General features: G+C 35.2%; 1 protein-coding gene across 7 annotated transcripts in view; it reads right to left on the bottom strand.

The window, feature by feature from the left end:
- Positions 1 to 2,130: 2,130 nt before the first annotated feature.
- ITCH (itchy E3 ubiquitin protein ligase) overlaps positions 2,131 to 23,608 on the bottom strand; it is a 97,169-nt gene continuing 75,691 nt past the window's right edge. For all 7 annotated transcript variants that reach the window (XM_070472552.1, XM_020889143.2, XM_020889141.2 and 4 more), the window contains 9 exons: positions 21,327 to 21,415; positions 19,427 to 19,586; positions 19,024 to 19,157; positions 18,129 to 18,269; positions 13,984 to 14,104; positions 13,446 to 13,550; positions 11,372 to 11,468; positions 7,834 to 7,906; positions 2,131 to 5,516 (listed from right to left, as the gene is read on the bottom strand). In XM_070472552.1, coding sequence (XP_070328653.1) covers positions 5,417 to 5,516; positions 7,834 to 7,906; positions 11,372 to 11,468; positions 13,446 to 13,550; positions 13,984 to 14,104; positions 18,129 to 18,269; positions 19,024 to 19,157; positions 19,427 to 19,586; positions 21,327 to 21,415 — 1,020 coding nt within the window. In that variant the 3' untranslated portion in view covers positions 2,131 to 5,416. The remainder of the gene's footprint in view (positions 5,517 to 7,833; positions 7,907 to 11,371; positions 11,469 to 13,445; positions 13,551 to 13,983; positions 14,105 to 18,128; positions 18,270 to 19,023; positions 19,158 to 19,426; positions 19,587 to 21,326; positions 21,416 to 23,608) is intronic.

Genomic DNA, 23,608 nt, shown 5'->3' with positions numbered 1-23,608 from the left:
TGTCACAGATTGGTCGAGACTGAGAAAATCACTGGTGAAAAAACTGGTGACGGCTGTATAAAGGTTTAAAAAGTTTAGTATAAAAGTTGAGGGTTATTTTATTGATGGTCAAGTTTTTATAATTGTACCAAGTTATATGGGATGTTAACATTGGGGAAAGCCTGGGTGAAGAGTTGTGCAGGAGTTCTCTGTACTGTTTTTGCAACAGTTCTGTAAATCTAAAGTAATTACAAAGTAAAGTTTTTTTTAAAAAGGATTGGACACAAATGATTATTGAATGCGGGAAACATTTGAAAAGTGTTTAGCAAGGGGAAGAAGGATAGGGTGACTGGACCCCAAGATAAGCACAGGAGTATTATGACCATCTTACATACGGTAAACCAGACTGAGGGGGGTGAATGAATTGAACAAGATCATAATCATAAAAGTAAAAAAAAAAAAAAAAAAGTATGGCCTATAGTTCATGTGACTGGCTGGAGCCAGAGTAAGAATTAAGGAGGCGTTGGAAGGAGTTAAAGCTTTGAGTGATAGGCTTTTGAGTTTTGGAATTAATATTCTGTGGAATGGAGGAACCACTGTGGAGAACTATTTGAGACTAAAGTCTTCCACAGATCATTCTGAGGCAGCACAAATGGACCAGAGAGAATGAAAGTAATGACAAGTTGCTACAGTCAGTGAGGGTAGGGATAAAGGATGTGGGCTGTGGCAATGGGGGCAGCTCTGAAAGAAATGATTCTCAAGTTTTGGAGGTGGACTTAACAGGATCTGAAGACCAATTAGATGGAACAGCTGAACTAGTTATGGAAGACTCCCAGAGTTGCTGTTAAGTAGAAGTACAGCAAAATGTTTAAGCACACAGTCTTTGGAGTCAGTCCTGGATTCCAATTTGTACTCTTGCCGTGTAACAGCTAAGGACACTTGTAGTTTCTCAATCATGTTGAACCTATTTTCTGTAAAACAGAGATGATCATTCATCTGTGAAAGTGACCAGGAACACTAAATGACAGTGCATGTCACATATCTGAGTGTTTGGGATATAGTAATAAATGCTGAGAGTTGTCCCAGAGTAAGTGAATAGAGGTGTGATATTGGTTGCTAGGATAGAGAAGACAAACAGAAGAGGTCTGAATTAGAAATGAGGAAAGTAACAGCGTGGCTGTTTTCACTTATCTGCAGGAGTGACTAAAAAGTTTCAAGGTCCTTCCTTGTGAGTTGCTTTGAGGAAACCCTGATGCTCACAGCATCTTTGCGCAATGGGAACTTGTTCATGGGGGACCAATACTGTCCTTCCTAGGTCTCCACTTAAGACCTGAAAGATTCCCATGGATCCTCCCCCTAAATGTCCTGACCACAAAGCAGCTTTACAGACACATGGAAACTGACCAATGAAATGAGCTGGGAGTGACAGCAGTTTGTTTTAGAGTTCTACAACATGAGATCCTCTTTCTTTAAGTCCAGAGACTAGCAGCCAGTCAGCCACAGCTGAGTCCCAGTGTGATGCTCTGAAGAGTTTGGGGCTGGAAAGCCAACTGTTCAATAAAAATAACTACTTATTTTCCCAGGGAGGATTTCCTCATGCTGGGGGAAACACGTCTTCCCTCTTTTCCTTAGCAACGGTGCAACTAGAGCTTCCTAGCTGCTTATATAGGACAGATTAAAAACGATAAGATCTACTTTGAAGGATCTCCAAGAAACCTATCTCCCAGTCACTGCTAGATCACCATATTAAAATAGATTAAAAAAAAAACAAAACCCACTTCCCTTAGCGTCTTTCCACTGGGTCAATTTTAAATAACAGCATGATCAGTTGGTTTTCCTAATAAGAAAAATTCTTGTTAACTAGCTGGTGATTCTCTATTGCTATTCTCTATGGCTGAAATCCTGTCTTAGGGCACCCTTAGTTGTGCCAGAAAAGGAGACATCTTCATCTTGGTTCTCTTCAACACAGGCACCAAATCCAGTCTCACCGGAGTCTTTCTAGTTTTTCTCCCATCTACTCCAAGCACAGACAGGCAGTAACTTGCCCACTTACAAAAGCAGAGGGGGAGAAATCTATACATCCTGGTCACATAAAAGGCTTCCCTGCAGGTGGGGAAAACCCTATTCAAGACTAATAGCAAAGTGTGCAAATTAAGGACCAAAAAGTTTAATTGTAAACAGTCTTACATCTTTTAAGGAAATGCAAGGGAAGGAGCCCCCTGCAGGACCTTTATAACAGCACTTGACTCCCTATGGTATCTGTAGAGTTACCTGAGTATTTGAAATTACAATTTAAGAAAACAAAGGAACTCCAATACAATAATATACAATCCAGTGCTGCTATTCCATTTTTGGTTAACAAAAGCATAACATAAATACAAATAATTCTGAAAGCAACTTAAAAAAAAAAAAATGAAGGGGGCTGGAGATGCCAACAGTATTAAATAGAAGTAGTTAACCTAAAGGAATTTAAAAGGATGGAGTTACATCCAAAACAAGGAGGGATATAAAAACAGAAGTCTTAATTCCACAAGTCATCCCTAGTAACATTTCAAGTTATTAACCAGATAAATAAAAAATTGGCAGAGTGGGCCTGATTGACATAGTTGATTTAGGATGAACCTCTATGGGCTGGTGAGTCATGTTTCACTAAAATATCTGATGAAATGACATTGGTATGTCAATCTCTTGATGAAAAATTAGTACCCGAACTTTTAAATAGAGTTATTGTAAGTCTTATGAAATTAAAATTCTCCTGCACTCTGATTTAAGATAATAAAAGCCAGAGCAGGAATTCATTATTATGAGCTGCTGGACCAGTTTTAAATCAATCTATTTGATAAAACAAGTAAGGTCCTTCCCTCCTCACCCAGGCTATGTGAAACACTGCCTTCCCCAACCTCCCAAAAGAGCAGAAGAATAAGGCAATTGCTCATTTTACTTTGTTTTTATTTCAACATAACATGCAGTAAAAAAATTAACAGGATTTATTAGCATTTACAATGCTTACAAAGAAAAAGGACTCTAAAAGCAATTTAGTTCAGATTTAAGAAATCGCTCTAATTAAACACTTACAATAAATCTATTTCCAAATGATCAGTTTGGACCAAAATTTAAGCTAGTATTTGGTAGATATTTATGTCTGCTGTCTATCTGCAATATTTGTAATTAACCTCTGATTCTTGGGATATCCAGCCCCCATCTTCCTAACACAGCAGGAAAGACATACACATGGCCATTTAAATTAAAGGGAGAAATAGAGCAAGGGAGACCCAAGGCTGCAAAAATATATACAAGCATTTACCTTTTCCAGAACTAAACATTTCTTCCATAAAAATATTAAATAGCCAAGCCCTATAGAACTAGGGCCGGGACTACTTCATATATAGCTATTCTGTATTTTAAAAATATAGGGCAGAAAGCCTTTTGGATGATATTTATACATTTTCGCACAATATTTCTAGGTCCCTAAATGAATCATCAAGCATTATGTAGAACAAAAAAGTCTACTTTCTTACATTATCTCTTAATTTAATCTCATAAATCTCTAGTAAATATTGTAGGTAACTACATTTCAATATGAGCATTCACCTCAATAGGAAGTCTTTATAGAAGGTTTAATCTCCATAGCCACATATTACCAAAGTTCAGACATATAATGAATGGGTAGTTGGCAGACATTCGCTCTGTAAGACAAAGCAATAGTTTTTTGCCCCCTACCAACAAAAAGGCAGAGTCACTTTGAAAACTAGGGCTTTTAGAGACCATAGTACATTTCCTAGAGTATGAGGAATAAAATCAAAATAAAGATAGGACTGAGGGGAGCCCAATCTCTTCCTTTACACTAACGACTTCTGGATGAGGCAACCCTTTCACTGACATGTCTGCTTTATGATGGCAGTGTTTGAGAAAACAGATGCACAAGTTTAAAAGTGTTTTTGTCATTGTTTCAAGATGTAAAAGGAAGAGTAGTTAGGGGAAAAAAAACCCATTTCCTTTCCAAATAGAACAGGGGTTTGCTATTTGCTTATTTTTGGCTCAATGCCCCTTTTTCATGCTATGCTACTGAAACCTGCCGAAGTCCCTATTTCATGAGATATTAGGTTATGAGTTCAGTTATGATAGGCACTCAGCTGGCTTAGGCTTCCTCACACTGTCCTCTGACAGCAGTCATCTTGCTAAGTCTAAGCAGGCTAAGTTAAAAAAAATTTAAACACAGAGAAGGTCAAAGTGCGTTAATCAGTTACTAACAGGGCAATCTAATATTAAATAGTCATGGGAAAAACCTGTTAAAATTGTTAGAGTTGAACAGAAAATCCAAATCAGGACAAGAGAGAATGGAAGTAACTACTGTAACGTCTGTCAGAGAAACTGTCGATTTGTTAAGTGTTATTTCACACAGACAATCCATTCTGTGGTTACTAGCCACGCGCCGCTGTACACGCACCACTTGCTTTTTCAGCCGGTGCCACGGCTCCTCCTCCCGAACGAAACTGTGCTTTATAGGTAGTTCATTGACCTCTACTCCGATTAGAAAGCACTCTAATTTGAACTCCTTAGCAGTAGTTAAATGTAACTGGAGTTGTTGGATTATGATAAAATTTAAAGATGGAATTGATATACAGGAACATACGAAAACTGTTGATGGCCTTCGATAAATTCACCCAAATTAATTCCAAAAATTGGCTAACTTTTTTTTTCTCTCTACAGTGAAGGCATCATAGTGTCAATATTGTTTGTGAAGTTTAGTATCTGCGAGGCAATTAAAACAATCAAACCTCCAAATGAAGAGTGTTAAGTCATTTGCAGACCAGGACCAACTTCTCTCTGAATTCAAATTAACAAAACTACTTTGTGGAGAGATACAAGAGTCTAGCATCTCTTTTCTAGGGATAACATCAAATGATGCATGGATTTCATGCTCCGGAAAGGAAAAACAACAGTCAGGCCAGGCTGAAAGAAGAGGGAGAGCACAAGCCGGAAATCTGCTCATAACCCCAGAAGCTGGGCTGTTTCAAACAAATACCTCTATCCATGAGGCTTAATAGGTAGATTTTACATATTTTAGTTACCAAGTGACCTCCCTGCATATTTTCAGAATCTCTAAAAGAAAAAAAATCTAAGTGAGACTTCTGAGACACATACACATATTTTTTAAGGAAACAATCTAGTGGAGTAAGACAAGGCAGATTTCATTGCTGTGTTAATCTCATGGTAAGTAAGGTTTATGACTAAGTCATTTGCAGATCTGATTTCTGAAAACACTGAGAAGAAACCCAGAATCACTGGGACATAAATCTCAATGATAACATTAATTTACTTACACTCAAGGTAACTCTCTAAACAGTCATAGTCCAATTTTACAAGTGTGCAATAGGCAAAGAAGGAAAACGCTGCAAATAAGTTCTTGTCCTTTGGTGGTGCAGGCTCTCAGAATTCACTCTTGTCCAAAGCCTTCTGTTTCTTCAATAGCAAATAACAGCTTTTCCTTCAGTTGCTCATAGCTCTTGTAGGGCGGCAGGTCCAGGCGGTTAAAACTAAAAGTAAGAATTGTCACCTTGAGAAAAGGATATATACTAACAATGGTTTCAAAGCCAGGCAAAATTAGGTTGAAATTTCAGTTCTGTCACTGGGCCCTTGGGCACCTGTTTTTTTTTTTTAACTTTTCTTTTTTCTTTGGTAAAATGAGAGTTAATAGTATTTACCTCTCAGGATACAATGAAGAAGAAGTAAGCATATATAGCATAGTACCAGATTCTCAATAGGTACTCAGTAAAATGCTAGTCCTCTTAAACTTTCCCATTTACTCTATTATCAAATGTGGCCAGCAAACGTTTGCTGTTTGGGCTAGATGGTAAATATTAATACTTTAGGCTTTGTGGGTCATAGGTCTCTTATCAAAAGGTTTTAAATATACCCCATTAACAATAAAAATATTTTCTGCTATCTAATATGCTGGTCCTACTGCCTTTCTCTTATTCTCAACTGTGAGTTTTTAAAGATACCTTCTAAAAAAAAGAAAAAAAAAAAGATACCTTCTAATTTGGGGGCATATTAAGGACACTTTCACAAGGTAACAGGTAGTGAATCTGCCCTGAAGCCTTGGCCTTCTACTACAGTTTTAGGATAAGGTGCAGGTAGATACTTGGAGGGCTTCCCAGGTGACTCAGTCGCAAAGAAGCTGCCTGCCAATGCAGGAGACACAAGAGACATAGGTTCGATCCCTGGGTGGATTGGGAAGATACCCTGGAGGCAACCCACTCTAGTATTCTTGCTGGGAAAATTTCATGGACAAAAGAGGCTGGAAGGCTACAGTCAGTCCATGGGATCACAAAGTGTCAGGCGTGATTGAGCACTCACTCAACAGATATTTGGTAACAGAAGAAATCATGTATCCACAAAGGGAAAATAAATTTACAGTTATAAAAATGAATAAAAACATGGAACTTGAAAAAGTAATGAAACTGGTTTTCATGCATGACTGAGATAAGCTGTTCACAATAATGTAATGGCACAGTGTGTTCCAAGTTTAAAAAAAGGGACAAAAGGCCAAATCAAAATATATGTGTACAAGGTGAGTATAAGAAAATCAACTGTATCTCGATATACTAGCAATGAATAATCTTAAGTGAAATTAGAACAATTCCATTTATAATAATTTCTAAAAGAATAAAATACTTAGGAATAAATTTTTCAGAAGAAAAGCAGGACTTATGTAATGAAAACTACAAAACACTGTTGAAATACATCAGAAAACTAAATAAAGGGAAAGACACCTGATATTCATGAATCAGAAGACAATACTGTTAGTATGGCAATACTCCCCCAAACTAATCCATCAATTTGTATCAAAATCCCAGCTGATCTCTTTGCAGAATTGGACAAGCTGATCCTACAATTCATATGGAAATCCAAAGGACCCAGAAGAGCAGAAACAATCTTGAAAAAGTTGGAGAAGGCATATCTAATATAAAAACTTACTGAAAAGATATAGTAATCAAGACAATGTTACTGTCATTGTGGACAAATATTACAGATCAATGGAAAAGAACTGAGAATTCAGAAATAAACCTATGTATTTATGGTCAACTGATTCTTCAACAAACATGACAAGCTGTTTTAAAAAGTCGTATTAATGAAAATACAAAAGAGTACACAAGATCATAAAAAGGGCAGATAGGAAAAAACACACAAATGTCTGGCAAGGTCTATATATGACCACTGAAATGTCTCACAAAATAAAGTGCAAATATTGTTGGCATTATACTGAATTCCAACATTTTGTATTTGGGTTAAGATATGGGTTTTTAGTTTTGTACATTTTTGGAAATGTGGTTAAACTACATTTATAATAAGAAAACATTATTTCTGTCACTATGCTAAGAGTATCTCTCTCTCTATAGCTACCTAGATTTGATTCCTTCCTCTACCTACAGAGAAATGTTAAAGTGTTTTCTAAATATCACATTTCAAAAAAAAAAAATGCAGTGGTGAGAAAAGGGATTAACTGTAAATTGGTAACAGGGATTGTTTTGGGGTGACAGAAACCTAAAACTGGATTGTAGTGATGGTTACTTCTTTGAAAATTGACTAAATATTACTAGATATGGCTAAGTTTTTTGTTACATAAATTATATGTCACTAAAGCTGTTAAAAATAATTCAATACCATGGGGAAAATATTTCATTTCTAATTTGTAATATGCTATAGTATATACAAGATAAATGAGAAAAGGCTATTTTCTACACTTTAAAAAATTTTTATTTTGGAGTATAGTTGATTAACATTGTTGTTAGTTTCAGGTGAATAATAAAGAGTTTCATTTATACATAAACACTCTCTGATTTTACTTACCAGGTATGACTTCTAGGCAACCAATTTTCTTTCCCAACTTTTTCAATGCAGAACTTCTGTGGCCCATTGCTCCCTAAAATATAGTGAAATCATCAACAGTTTGATAATGTAATGGTTCTCAAATTGCTATCCCCAATTCAGCTGTATCAGCATCGTCAGGGAACTTACGAATCACAAATACACAGGCCCCAACTGAACTGAATTAAAAACTCTAGGGGTGAGGCTCAGCAACAATATTTTAACAAGCTTCCAGATGATTCTGATGAGTGCTCAAGTTTGAGAACCATATTGTTAATGCATGCTAAGGAGGAGAAAACGCAGTTTCATCTACATCCCTTAGCTAGAACAACAGAATGCTGTAATTAATTATATCTCACATAAGAATAGAATGCATAAAAAATTTAATTTCAATTTTAAACAGGGAAACTAAAACTCACTGTCTTATAAAACTTGATTTAAATAGAAAACTGTGAAAATTTTAGAAAATGTAAACTACCTAGTGAATTCAATAGGTCCTGTAGGGTGTACCCTTACACACTTTTTACCCAATTCTTGTCTCTCATTTATCTTCAGTCAGCTGTTAAGGTTATCTTTTAGTACTGGTTTTCTAAAAACATCACTACTGCCCCCTAAGCAGCATTTTTTGGTGGTCACAAGGATTGGAAGTACTACTGGACTTTTGAATAAGACAGTGCCAGGCACACTTAACGTTCTGCCATGTGTAAAATAAGTCAAGCCAAAGAATTTTCTCATGTTCCACCTGACGAAACACAATACAAATATAAATTGGTAATACTTTTGCATCTACTAATACTGAAGTGTTTTCTTAAGTAGTTATGTGAAAAGCCCAGTAACATAAGATATGGTCATTATGAAACAGGATAGCTAAAATAATAATTAAGTTTAAAATTATTAGTTTATGTACTGCACATTCTCTCAATATATTATAGCATTTCTAGCCACACAGATGACAAGTTTAATAGTGCTAATTAGTATATAACAGTAGAGTCTGGATTACTTTTAATAGACTGAACCAAATATCAAAATAGAGAAATATGAAATGAAGGATTTTCAGTGAATTTCATTGATAAAGGCTATTTGATGAATAATACCAGTTACCCTGGATGCTTATGGACTTGTAAGACATCATGTTGTAAACATAAGCTATAATTTTAGGCTGTCTGTTGTTTTCAATCTTACTGACACTGCCCCTAAACCAAACAACCTTCATATAGACTCCTGCACGTTTATTCCTATTTTTAAAGCTACTTCAACTTTAAAAAGGTCTGAGGCCTTTTAAATATCAGAGCCTTGGCTTATACTGGAATTCCAAGATTAGACATTATACTTTAAGTTCTACCTCATTTTTCCTCTACTTTAATCAGCTATATTTTGGCAGGTATATTTGGCAGGTATATATTATCCTTAATTCATTTAGGCTATTTCCCTCTTTCTCTTACACTTATTTAAGTCTATTATTTTTTTACCTTTTCTATCTGTTCTTTCATGTTTCAGTAATTCTTATATAGAAAGAGCTTCTGATCTTCTCTTAGATCAGCTCATTTAAACAGGAACAACTTTTTGTGTCTTCTAATAGTTTCTCCCAGATATACATGTATGAAATATAATTTCTTCATAAATCACTTAAAAACTTCTTGATATTACAGTTAATGTTATGTTTATGTATTTTCTGGAGGTTATAGATACATTTCATATCTACCAACTTCATTATATAATACTAAAGACATAAATATGCTACAAAAATGGGATATTAGACCTGATAAGGTCAAGATCCACCAGCTTTAATTATTATATACATTACTCTTACAACTTTCTTTTCCTATACTGGGTGGAAAGAAGGTTAAACTAATTGTCCTCTAAAATTTGATGAATCACAATTTTACTGTCTTCCAAAAGTATCCTTCTGTATTGCTTCAGATTACTCCACCCAATCCTAATATTATTTCTAAGAGCAGACCTAGTTCTTATTATTTTAATAATCAAATTCCCAGTTTTTACTGAGAAACTTGTAGCAATTTTTTCTTCATTTTAGTCGCTATTCCTTAACCTCTCCAAACCCCAACATGGTCTCTCTTTTTCAAACTAGAGAGCATTCTCAAAGGTGCCCCTCTCCAAAAATGTACTTAGAAATTATCCTTTTTGAAAAACAAAAAAAGAAATTATCCTTTTTGAGACTTCTTTCTCTGAAGCACTAGATAAAAACTTCCCTTCTATATTGCTTCAGAGAGACTAAAATATTTTTCTTTTTTACTCCCTGGCCTCTCCTCTGCCTCTAGGATAGTCCTATCTCAACCCTAAATACAGATGTTTTTAAGCATCAGGTCTCTATTCTTTGTATTCTATTTCTGCACAAGCCCATCCATTCTCACAGCTTCAAATGTCACTGCTTCACTGCTCTTATGAGTCTACTTTCTCTAACTCTTACCTCTAAACTCAACATCTGTAAGACTGTCCTCTCATTGAAATTTTCTACTTGGTTTTCTGATAGTCACCTTACACTTAGCAGATTCCTTACACTTCACAACTTCTCCATGTTGCATAAAATGTAAGCATTCTTCCTTTACATTTAATCTTCTAATCAAGCCTTATTTCTACCTTTGGAACTCCTCTTATTTCTACCTTTTCCATCCCTATTTTCTCTCTTAAGATCAGTTTCTCATCATAGCTCTAATGGTTTCTTCCTATTTCCACGCTTTTCTATTTGCATGCTATACTATCAAGTCTTCCTCAAATGCAGCTTCAGCAAGTTCTACTGTCTTCAAAAAGCTCCCAGAGCTTCCAAAACCCTAAGTAATGTCCAAATTCTTTCAATCTGGTTTTTAAAATCTTGAACTGGTTCAACACGCTATCCAAAATCGTCTACTTGATCTACTTACTTTTTTACCTTTTGGCTGTACCACAGGGCATGTGGGATCCTAGTCCCCTGAACAGGGATCACACCTGCGTCCCTTGTGTCAGAAGCACTGAGTCTTTACCACTGGACTACCAGGGAAGTCACCTACTTGATTCTTTAATTTTGACTCTCTTTTTCCAGAAGACTTAAGGATTCCAACTTCTATCCTCCCATGCTACTTGCATATTGTTAGTGTTAAATAAAGACCTGAATTTACTTACTATTTAATCACAAAATATTCTTATAGTCATTCGCGTCTAAACAACATGCAATTTAATCAGTGACTATTATGTGACAGGCACTAGAAATAAAAAGATGGAAGATATGGATCTATATCTCAAGCAGCTCCAGGTATAACAGGGAAGAGTGGTAAACAAGTCATTAAAATATAATACAAACAATAGTGCCTGGCTCACAGAAGACACTGAAATGTTTGCCAAACGACTGAAATATGTGGAGTCTAGCCTAAGATTTAAACATTTTTGAGATAAGGATTACAAAGTGATTTAAAAGTTGACACAAATCCAGGTTAACTATATCTAATTAAGAAAACAGACATACTTTGTTATTTCTGATATACTGTATACACATTAAGGTAACAGCAGTGTGATCCTGTACACATACCCATTAGGTCAGCAAATCCTCCAACTGGCAGTCGGCAGGTACCAGTAACAAACTGCAAAAGTCGCATTCTCTTCTCATTATCGATTTCTTTAACAAACTGTTAAAAGCACATTTAAAGAGATATATAGGTCATATGTGACATTTAGAATACTAAACAAGAAAGGAAAAAAAGATCATTTCATATCTTAGTTGAACTCACAGGCTGATATGCACCAGAAAATGCACCCATTACCATGGATGGTAGAGCTTCTCCATGCTTGTCAAAAGCCCACTAATCAGCCCCCTCCACCAACACCAACCCGAGGACCACAACCTGATAGGTAAATAGAAAAAGAAGAGTGCCCTGGGCTCGCGAGTGCCCTACTCGTGCAGCCTCAAGATCAGCTCTTCTAGGGCACCCCTCCTTTTACCCCAGATCTGCCTGTCCAACAGACATACATGTGGTTACAAAGGACGCAGAGTTTGAGTTAGAACAGACTTTTTGGTTTTGTGAACAAATGAAATTAAGCTCACAAATTCTGACCTGAATATATCCCAGGAATGTTCTCTCAATGTTCTTTATGTTTTGGTGTAGCTATGTGTTGCCAGAATTATGTGGCTTTTAACTCCTACAACCCTGACTCAAAACATTAAGTTTCTATAGAATGCTTTCTAGCCTGTAGCACAAGAATTCTGGCTCAGCCAAATTTTTGGAAAGAATTTTTATCTTACTGTACTAACTTATAGAAGCTTGGTCATTTCAGCTTATGATTTTATGATTTTTTTAAAATTTATTTTTAATTGAAGGGTAATTACAATATTGTGTTGGTTTCTGCCATACATCAACATGGATCATCCAAAAGTATACAAATGTCCCTTCCCTTCTTACGAGTTTCTTTACATAAAAAGCAGGCATTAAGAAAAAAATTTTTCTACTGTGGTTAAATATATGTAAAATAAAAATTTACCATTTTAAGTATATAATTCAATGACATTAAACAGATTCACACTGTTGTGTAACCATCACCACCATTTCCAGAATTTTAGTTTACCAAACAAAAACTCATTTCTTTAAACTTACCTCCTTGCTTCTGCCTTCCTTCTCCCCTGTACTTGGTAAACTCTATTCTACTTTCTGTCTCTATAAATTTTTTTATTCTAGATACTTCATATAAGTGGAATCATACAATATTTGTCCTTTTGTGGCTGGCTTATTTCACTTGGCATAATATCCTTAAGGTTCATCCATGCTATAGCCTGTGTTAGAATTTCCTTTCTTTTTAAGGTTGGACAATATTGCATCGTATATACATACCACATTTTGTTTATCCAATCATTTGTTGATGGACATTTTAAGTTGCTTCCACCTTTTGGCTAATATAGATAATGCTGATTATGAACATAGTTATATGATAAGTATCTGAGTTCCTGCCTTAAATTCTTTTGGGTATGACCAAAAGAATGTATTGCTGAACCATAAGATAATCCTATATTTAACATTTTAAGCACCCACCAAACTGTTTTCCACAGTGGTATACAATTTTATATTGTCACCAGCAATGTAGGAGGAATTCCAATTTCTCCACACCCTTACCAAGGATGAATATTTTTCATTTTTTTAAAATAACACCTTAATGGGTGTACATCTCACTTTAGTTTTGATTTGTACTTTTCTAATGATTAGTGAGCAATTTTTCAGGTGCTTGTAGCAGAAATTTTTGAGGAGGCACCATTATGATTCCAAACCAAGGGCCTCTAAGTTCTAAACATTAAATAATTCTTAATGAGATATGAATAATGAAAATCATAGTTCAGACAATTCTATACACAATCCTCAAAAGCATTTAGATCAAATGCAGGGGAATATTATTACCTGGCATTATCTTATTCTCTGGGCAAAGGTGCAAGGTGTATGTTGCTTACTTGGCACTAGTCAAAGAATGCTGTATTCTGTATTCACTTATTACAATGCATAGAATGGAATGAGGACCCTGAACATACTGGTACATTTTGTTCTATGATTCATTTCCATATGTGGTAAGCATTTTCTACAAAGTTATGGTTTATCTTCCAAAAGAAAGAAACTGAGACAAACCTGCCAAAACCACATGATTTGTTTACTTGTCCTAGTATAATGACGGTAGATGGCATGTCTTTGCCAGTCATTCAAATCAATCTCTTGCATCCCACATAAAAGAACCTTTAGGGATAAAAAAGACAAATAGTTTCTTTAGGTAAATGTACAACCTATATAAAAAATGCTAGACATAGATAAGACTAACATTAGACGATTTTCAAAAATTAATCAGGAGGCTTTAGCTAAAAATGTGTGTCAAGAATTTCATCAAAATTTTAGCTATATTACTTATAAAAGTTGAGTTTCCATGTTTGGTATCATATATACACATATTCAGGTGAACAGTTACTCATTGGGCAGAGGTTCTAATACCTTTGGCAAAATTTTATATTTTTGGATAAATTATAGACTTTTAACCACTGGGGATTCTTCAGAAACATACTGCCAGAAAAAAAAAAAATATTACTGCCATTGGAAAAATAGTGAAGTGAGCTGAAAACAGACACCTGAAAGCATTATTTACCAGCATGCTTCAGAGGAAAGGAGAACTCATTACCTCTAATTCCTTTGCATCAAAGTACTGTAAATACTGCTGGGGAAGAATTTCATTAAAGCCCTCAAAGAAAGCTTGCGTCTGTTCTTCAACACCACGAGACAATCTCCATTCAGCTACCATTCTGGTAAATAATTATAAAAAAAGACTATGAGAAAGTTTAGATTTTACCTTAAATTCTGAGTACAAAAATAATTTTTACAAACTTTATTATGAAAAGTGTCAAATACACATAAGTAAAATAAATGAACCCTATGTACAGATATCTCAGCTTCAAGACAACACCAATCTTATTTCATTATGTCTCTATCCATACCCTAGACAGTGAGTAATTTCATCTTAAACAAGTATTTCAGTATATATTTCTATTAGGTCTCTTTTTTAAAAACATAACTATATTTCTATCATCACACAAAAAAGGTAACAATAATTCCTTTACATCAAATATTCAATGCTCAACTTCTACTGACTGACTCAAATTTTTGGACATACTGACTGTATCTGATTCAATTTTCTTCTAATTTTCATCTACGAAGATACATATCAATGTGAACAGTCAAAATCACATCAAATAAAAAACTTTCTGCTTTGTTACACAATGATTTTAATAAGCAAACAAACACATATTTTAGGCATTTGATTACTTGATGACAATTTCAGACAACAGAAGTTCTAAAGTTTATTAAACTGAAATTTTGGAAAATAGCAGTGTTGGTTGTATTGGACTAATCTCTCTGGTGATTATAATTACAAACACTGAGCAAGTTACAGACATCACATGTCTGAAGGCATCAGAGAGAAACCAAAGGCAGGCAGAAACTGGTGGGGACAAGATTCTTGAAGGAGGCTCGCACACTGGAACAGAGCCATGTTTACTACACTTTTCCTCTGTGGGCACTGACCAGTTTACAAAGAGCACAGGGAAATGAAACTCAAATTAAAAGCAACAGTATCAGTGGGCTGAGGAGACATAAGGTTGACAGCTTAAAGCTGCCGAAGCAGCTACAGAAAAATCCCTGAAAGAAAAAAGACAGAGGGAATTCTGAAATCTGCACTTCAAATCCTTAACTGACTCCTAAATACACATGTGCAAAATGATGAGATGCCAGGGAACCCTGTCCAGTGAACAACTGGAGAGTCAAAGACCCAAGCAGAAATTCTGGCAGTCACCTAGTGCAGTGGAGAGAGAATTTAAGTTTAATTCTCACAAGTTACATGGAAAATACCTGGGCTTTTCACTGTAAGGACTATGGAACCATGTTCTAAGGAATAAAGAATATGTTTTAGGATTAAAAGCAAAATGGAAATAGAGTAGCTCTAGCAAGCATCCACAAAAATAAATGTGATCTGTCCTTAACTTTTTGTAAAAACAAAGTTTTGACAAATATACTTCAAAGAAAAAAAAAAAAAGAATTCAGAGTCTCTGCCATGTATTAGCCACAATGAAAAAATGAATACATGTGCAAAGACGCTGAAAAATGTGACTCATAAGAGAAAAAAGTCCATAAACAATACTGGGAAAACTGATAGCCCAATGTTGAAGTTAGTAAATACTTTAAAAAAACTATTAAAATGTATTAAACAATTTAGAGGACAAGATGGATAAACTGTACGAACAGATGAAGAGTCTCAACACAGAAACTCTTGAAGAACCAAAAGGAAATTTAAGAATATCTGAAATGAAAATTTAATTGGATGAGTTTAACAGCACCGTATTCAAAGACAGATCAATCAAAATGGCCTAAACTGAATCACAGAGAAAATGAAAAAAATACAAACACCATCTGGGATAATATCAAAGGTTAAATATACATGTAACTAAAGTCTCTGAAGTATGAAAGAAGGAACCAAAGCAAAAGGAACATCTATAGAGAGAAAGCACAAAAATTTTCCGTAACTGCTAAAATGGCATCAATCACAAGAAGCTTACAAAATGCCAGAAAGGATAAATATAAAAGCAATTACAATTAGATATATCAGAGTAAAAATGCTTAGAAAACAAAATCTTTTAAAAACCAGAGAAGAAAGCATACACTTCATCCAGAAAACAAAAACAATGGCTCACATCATCAAAAACAGAAGCCAATAATGGAATAACAGCATTGGAAAAAAGTGCTAAAAAACAAACAAAAAAAAAACACCAAAAAACTATAAACCTAGAATTCTATATCGAGTGAAAATATCCTTCAAATACTGAAGGTGACATACATGTATTTTTGTATAAAAGCTGAGATAATTCACTGCCAACAAGAACACATTAACAGAAATGGTGAAGGAAGTTTTTAAAGCTGAAGGGAAATGATCCCAGGTGAAAAAAATGTATCTGTAAAGAAATGAAAACTAGAAATGGTAATGTGGTAATTTCTTTTAAAACATATTGATTTCTTAAAGCAAGAAAATAGTATTACAGGGTTATAAACATCAGAAATACAATGATAAAAATAGCTCAAATGGCTGAAGTGAGATAAAATTATACTATTATAAGTCTCTTATATTAGTATATTAGTTATAAATTACAATGTTACATATATGAATATATCAGTATAAAATTAATTAAAAGTGGTAAGTTAAGGATGTATATTTTCACTAGAGCAATCATTAAAAAATTAAAGAGGTATAGCGAGGAAAAACACCAAAGATATACAAAAGGAAAACTAGAAATCAGTAATACAAAGGAGGGCAGGAAAGGAGGAACAAAAGAAACTGGGAAAAAGAAGAAACAAATAGCAAGGTGGCAGACTTAAGTCCAATCATGTCAGTAACAACGTTCAACTTAAACGTACCAAATGCAATCAAAAATAAAGATTATCAGACTGGATAAAAATAGACCTAAGAATATTCTGCTTATAAGAAACATACTTTAAACAGAAAGACAAAGGATTGAAAATAAAGCATAGAGGAAGATATGCCATGCAAATATTAATCACAAGAAAGCTGGAGAGGATATATTAGTATTTGAAAAGTGGAAAAACAGGCAAGAGATCCAGAAGCTGGAATTCAAGCAGCAGCAGTTATGTGAAATCTCACCCATATCAACTGGTGCTGAGAATATGTGAGTGAACTAATAACTCGAGACTAAAAGTATGAAAGCACAGCATAAGAGAATACACTAAGAAAATCATTTTACTTAAAAACTTTACCTGATCTTTCAATATTCCCCACAAAAACATCTGCATATAAAATTGAGATTGCTTTCAATGCCATGATGTTAGACGGCATAGTAGGTACAGAATTGGTATTTAAAAGGGTGATCCAACACTGCTTCTACCCTTCAAACTTCTACTTCTGGAGAAAAACTGAAAGGCCTATCTGTTCAAAATTCTTTTCTATTACTTTATAAATCCATTCAAAATTCTTTTCTATTATTTTATAAATCTCCATATTTCTGGTTACACTGAAATATACCAGAAAGGGGAGATGAAACTCATTAACATTCACTAGATTAATTCTTTGTAAGGCTTACAGTTTGTAAGGCTTACTTCATGGGAGTCCCTCTACCCTGCTGCCTCCACAAGAATCCATCCTACCTTTCATGTGCTTTGCTGTCAGACTTGTTACAAAGAAATTTATACTGTCTACTGAACTTAGTCCTTGTCCCAATTTCTTGTCACCTGGCCTCTGTATCTACCATTGGGCTGTAGTTCTGTTATAAGGATTATCATAACTTACTAGCCACCACATTGTCCAAAGATTCATTTTCCTTGGCTTCTGAAGTACAGGACATGGCCAAGGGGCTATTAATCCTGAGCTTCCTGACAGCACCACACACTATGGCAACTCTCATCACAATTTGTGGCTTGTGCTTTCCATCCTATGTACTGCTTCCAATAACTTTTGCTCTATTTCTACATAACCGAATCCTTCCCAAACATCAAGTCTCAAATTAAATATCATCAGATTCCAGTTCCATGAATATAATTAGATAAAGTGATATCTCCTATAGTATTTGTTCCTCTCAATGTACTTACAAGATAGGAAGTGGTGAATTGTGTCCTTAATAACATACAATCAGGTCTCATAATAATTAGTATAAAGGCAAATAATACTTTTTGAAATACTGTATACTAGTACTAAGCAATTTATCAACGTGCTATATATAGTCCAACAGAAAGGTTAAAAACTATGCCAAAAAGAGCATTCTCTCTTACCTGATATACTCCTCTTTATTTTCTTCTGTTACAAGAATATTGCCACCATTGGGTTTCAAATCATGACTCTTGATTTCACCTAAAATTTCTTTATCAACGGAGAAATACATTTCCAAACCACACTCCTCAATATTGTTTTCTCTGCCCAAATGAAAGTAACACTGTTACACTAATTCAATCATTTAAGGTTCTTTTTAAAACTAAAGGACTGTGTTCTTCGGTAATTAATGTATTAGTCACTAAGGCTTGTCCAACTTTTTTGTGACATCATGGGACTACAGCCTGCCAGTCTCCTCTATCCATGGGATTCTCCAGGCAAGAATACTGGAGTGGGGTGCCAATTCATTCTCCAAGGGATGTTCCCAATTTGGGGGTCAAATCCTTGTCTTTCTGCAGAGGCAGGTGGATTCTTTACCACTGAGCCACCTGGGAAGCAATATGTTCTTCAATAACTATTGTTAAACTGTAACATCAGAATAACAAAGCTGGAACATGACGCTCTAATAGTCATATTTTGCCTAAGATTTTTGGGTATATTTCTATAAAAATAATTATACTGAATAATGAGACAGATTTAACATAAATCATGTAAATTCAGTAAACCAATTAAATGCTTACAGTCTGAATACATTACCAACACTATAATGAAAGCATACAGACTAGAGACTTCCCTGGTGGTCCAGTGGCTAAGACTTCAATGCAGGGGGCTCAGGTTCAATCCCTGGTCCGGAGAACTAGATCCCACATGCTACAACTAAAAGATCCCGCATGCCCCAAAGGAGATCAAAGATCCCATGTGCCACAACTGAGACCCAGCAAAGTCAAAGAAATAAATATTTTTTTTAAAAGAAAACATACAGATTATATTTTTATAATTAAAAGGAAACAAACTTACTTAACCCAGATGAGAGAATTGTAAAATTCTGGATCAATCGATTCTAAATCCTTCAGTCCAACTGGTTTATTCAAGATACGCTTATAGAATGGCAAAGAAAAACCTGTGTCTATGAATTTCCCATGGAACAGAGCCTATGCAAGAAGAAAACAATCCATAATTTTATAATAGTCACTGTATTTTCAGAATGTTAAGATGAGTTCTTCAGTTAAAAGACAAATAAAACCAACTCCCCATCATACAATCTATTACACAATATTTCTGGGAAAAGGGAAGATGTAACAACCCAATCTTAAGACATGTCTTAGTGATGAGAAAATTTCAAACGAGAAAGTTAAAGGCACAATGCTTTAGTATAGCTGAACAACTAGCAAAGTAAACACAGCTCTCCACTTGCACTTACCATAGCAATAAACCTGCCAATAAAACGAAAATATTTCAGGTGATCTGGATTGATGTAAGAAGCGGGGTTTATCTGCAAGCAGTAGTTATCCTTCCCTGCATATTCAAACAGGCAATACATTGGGTTCAACACCTCATGTGACAAAAGAAAGAACCATTCTCTGAAACCAAAAGAAAATTTAGGGTGAAAAATCTTGTAAGTAACCATACCAATAAATCAAAGAGTAGTGCTATAAAACTCTCAGGAATCTATATTCCTCAGGTGGTGATATTTCTCTAGTCTCATTTATTTTTACAGCTTCTGTACAAACCGCCATCTATTTTACAAAGATATTTACACACTGCTTATTTCAAAGAATCTAAGACATCATTGACTTTAAAGACATTATTTGATGAGCCACTAAAAATATTTTCCAACTGTAATACACATCTCAGTTTCAGAGATGTTAAAATATGAACATTTTAGTCTTAGAATCAGTGAAATACTAAACATAGGCAAGTTTAAACTTCACTGTTGACCCATGTGGTTAGATTCGCTGAAACAAGTCTAACATTATTCCATCCATGTCCAAGCCCCTCGTGATGCTCACTAAGTGCTACTGCTCTCTTAAATATGAAAAAACTTCCAATTTCACGGAGGCAATAAAACACTTAATTTGAGCTACTCATTCATTAGAAAAATACACTGAGAAGCTCTAATTCAAATGCTGTGAAAGTATCAACCAACACTAATATAAGATTATAGTTACTAACTATGTAACAGGGGTGAGGATCTGGCAGAACAGTAGGCAGAGTGAATCTGGGGCAGTTTATCAATTCATGCCCGAGATTTCTTTTTCTTTTGATTTATGGCCTCTGGTGGTAATCCTGCTTATACTTAATACTACTGATTAATTTTCTAGCTAGGAATGAATGATTATCCTCCTCCTGAATTCTCTTTACTTTGTACAAAATTAAATGTTTCTACTCATATTTTTATTTACCTGTGATTACTTCATACATTTTGAAATATGAAGTTTGAAACAAAACCTAAGTAAAAACCATTAAAATGCAGTGACCAGTTAGTGACTCCACAAAGACTCAGGGTCTGAAGCAGGATATTAATAAACTATATCTCTACACTTTACAGCAATCCCAGAGCAGCAGTTATGATCACTCTTATTATACAGATGAAGGTAGTTGCCCCAAGTCATACTAATAAGTACAGAAAAAGGATTCAAATGCAATCTTGACTTTGAAATCCTTGCTTTTTGTAAGGCCACTGATATGCAAATTTTTAACCGTGTATGATATATCATTATAGAATAAGCAAAGCAACTTGCTGCTTGAGTCTGTCTTCCAGACTTTGATTGGAAGCTTCAACATTAAGAAAGGAGAATTTAAAATTTTAAGTCCTATTTTATATAGCCTGCTATACTCTCAAAACAGATACGTATTTATTAACCTCAGCTGGGAACTGAAGGACTACTCTCCCTATCAGCAGTCTGTGTGGGGAAGTGACCTGACACCAGGGCCTTGTATGTTCTACGGAACAGATATGATGCAGTCTAACGAACACTGGCTTCTAGTGCGATGATGTGAAACTTGCATCCAGGCTCTACAACTTAGTTGTGTGTCTCTGGTGAGTCTCTATACCTCATTATTACCTGTAAAATTCTCTCATAGAATTATCCTGATGAATAAATGAGTGATGTGGGTGAAATCAACTAGCAGTACCTTAGAGAGAGAAGTGTTGAATTAATGGTTTTTGAAGTTTTATAACTGCAACATTTAATAAAGGTACAAAAACTTGCTACATTTCATTTTCCTGAAATAGAAAATTGAGAAAATACTTGCAAGCAAAGTGTAATGATACCTTTGGAGGAAAGGAACTAAGTTCTGAGTATTCATATTATCACTACCTTGCTACACCTCCATAATCTAAACCTTCTTCTCCTGGAAAAATCACCCACAAACGTCTTCGCAGATCTTGAGGACTGAAGCTCATTATCTACCAAAAAAAAATAAAAGAATTGGTAAAAGTAGAAACACCTTAATCACTTACTTCTGGGTTAGAAATCTCCTTCATTATAAGTAACTTAAATTCCTCAGGACATAGAATGGTGTTTGTAGTTTGGTCAATTCCACATATACAGAAAATACATTAAAGTTTCATAATATTTTATAAATTACACATATCTATATTTCTATATACTTTATATATAATTTTCTTTAAATGATCCTACCACTGACAAAATTTCTTCTCTCACTTGCTTAGAACAGAGTAACTGTGACCATGATCAGAGGTAAGGTCCTTATTTGGTTTGGGCAGGTTTCAGTTTGTTTTATACCCAAAAGGTACACATAATAGCCAATTGGCTAACTTGGAAATGAAAAACAGCGGCTGTGAGAGAACAGTTTACCTTGGAAACTCATTCTCAGTGGAAAACTGGAAAAACTGCTCAAAGTTTGTATTCTACTACAGTAGTTAATATGATCACCTTCACATTTTTAGGACAGTGACATTACTGAGCGACAGTGGAGAGGTCAGTCAGGCTCTTCCTTTTTAAAAGTATTTAAATACTTGCCCAAAATTGGGCATGAGATTACAAACATTACTCTTAGAAAAAAAAAAAAATGACACAGAGAGTAAAAGTCCATACAATGATTCTATTTTATGAAGGGACAAGAATGAACAATCAAATTTAAATATCTAGAGAGGCCCAGGAAGTGACCTGCTTATTCTAGGGATCTCTCAGTTCCTATACTTTCATGAATTCATATCCCACATGAAACAAATAATTTGATGCTTATGACAAATGTTCTACAAATACTATAGGCTACAAATATACCAATGGAAATAAGTTAAAATTATCTTTTTTGTTCATTTCTTGGCCCTTCTGGTTATTCTTTGTCCCTGTGGCTGCTCCCCAAACTGTAGCATAGTCCCTGATCTCTTTTGCTGTTCCCCTGTAAAAAATATATTTAAATAATACCCTTTAACAAATGTCTAATATGAAGGAGGGCTTTGCAGATGGTGCTAGTGGTAAAGAACCCAACTGCCAATGCAGGAGAGGTAAGAGACACGGGTTCAACCCCTGGGTAGGGAATATCCCCTTCAGGAGGGCATGGAAACCCACACTAGTATTCTTGCCTGGAGAATCCCAAGTGACAGAGAAGCCTGGCAGGGTCACAAAGAGTCAACATGACTGAAGCGACTTAGCACACCCAGCACACAATATGAAGGAAAAAAAGAAATGTTTCTCCTGCCATTTCCCCCATACGCAGTTTTGCTATGTCAAAAAACACACTACCTTAAACAACTTTATCCAAACATTATGAAGAAAATCTGATGCTATTTTTGTTATATGTCACTCTCCCAAAGCAATCACATTTTTAAGTTTTTATTTCACATTTATTGGATGGGTGTACAGTCTAGGGTAAGAATTTTTAAAAACTGTTTTAGCACCACCTGATCTGTCATTCTGCAAAAGTCTCGAGGTGTCAAATGCTAAAGGGACATTTACTCATGTTTGCATCTTTTCAGCACTGCTATCATCAAGTCACTTTCCAAGAAACTGGCTCACCAGGGATTGACCACTCAGTGACTACATACTGGTTACAAACATGAAAAGAACAGAGAGGCAACAATGGGACAGAGAATGGCCTTGGAGCTTTCCTTACATCAGACTAAGAGAATGACTCATAATTCCCTAAAGTGGCCTTAGTCAAGATCTGTTCCTAAAAAACTATCTGCTCCTACTTAACAGGTATTTCCCTTCAATGTTAATAACAGGTTCCATTAGTAAAGAATGCAACTGCTTCTGAAAGTAAGCAGACAGCCACTGTCAACTATCTCAATCTTTTTTCTGTTTGCATGCAGCTTGGCACTTTGTGAAGCTGTAGCTACCAAATTATCATAAAAGTTTGATAATAAAGAATCACATTCACATCTGTCCATAAAATAAGGATGAACTGGAAGTTTTCATACTGAGATATTTTTCCCACTGGTTATTTTCATACAACAATCACTTAATGTTTGTGTGTGTATTCAGTTGCTTCAGTCATGTCCAACTCTTTGCAACCCTATGGACTGTAGCCTGCCAGGCTGCTCTGTCCATGGGATTCTCCAGGCAAGGATACTCAAGTGGGTTGCCATGCCCTCTTCCAGGAGATCTTTCCAACCCAGGATTCGAACCCACGT

Source organism: Odocoileus virginianus, chromosome 9 (assembly GCF_023699985.2).
Source record: "Odocoileus virginianus isolate 20LAN1187 ecotype Illinois chromosome 9, Ovbor_1.2, whole genome shotgun sequence".
Taxonomy (NCBI): Eukaryota; Metazoa; Chordata; class Mammalia; order Artiodactyla; family Cervidae; genus Odocoileus; species Odocoileus virginianus.
This window is presented reverse-complemented; position numbering and strand designations above follow the sequence as displayed.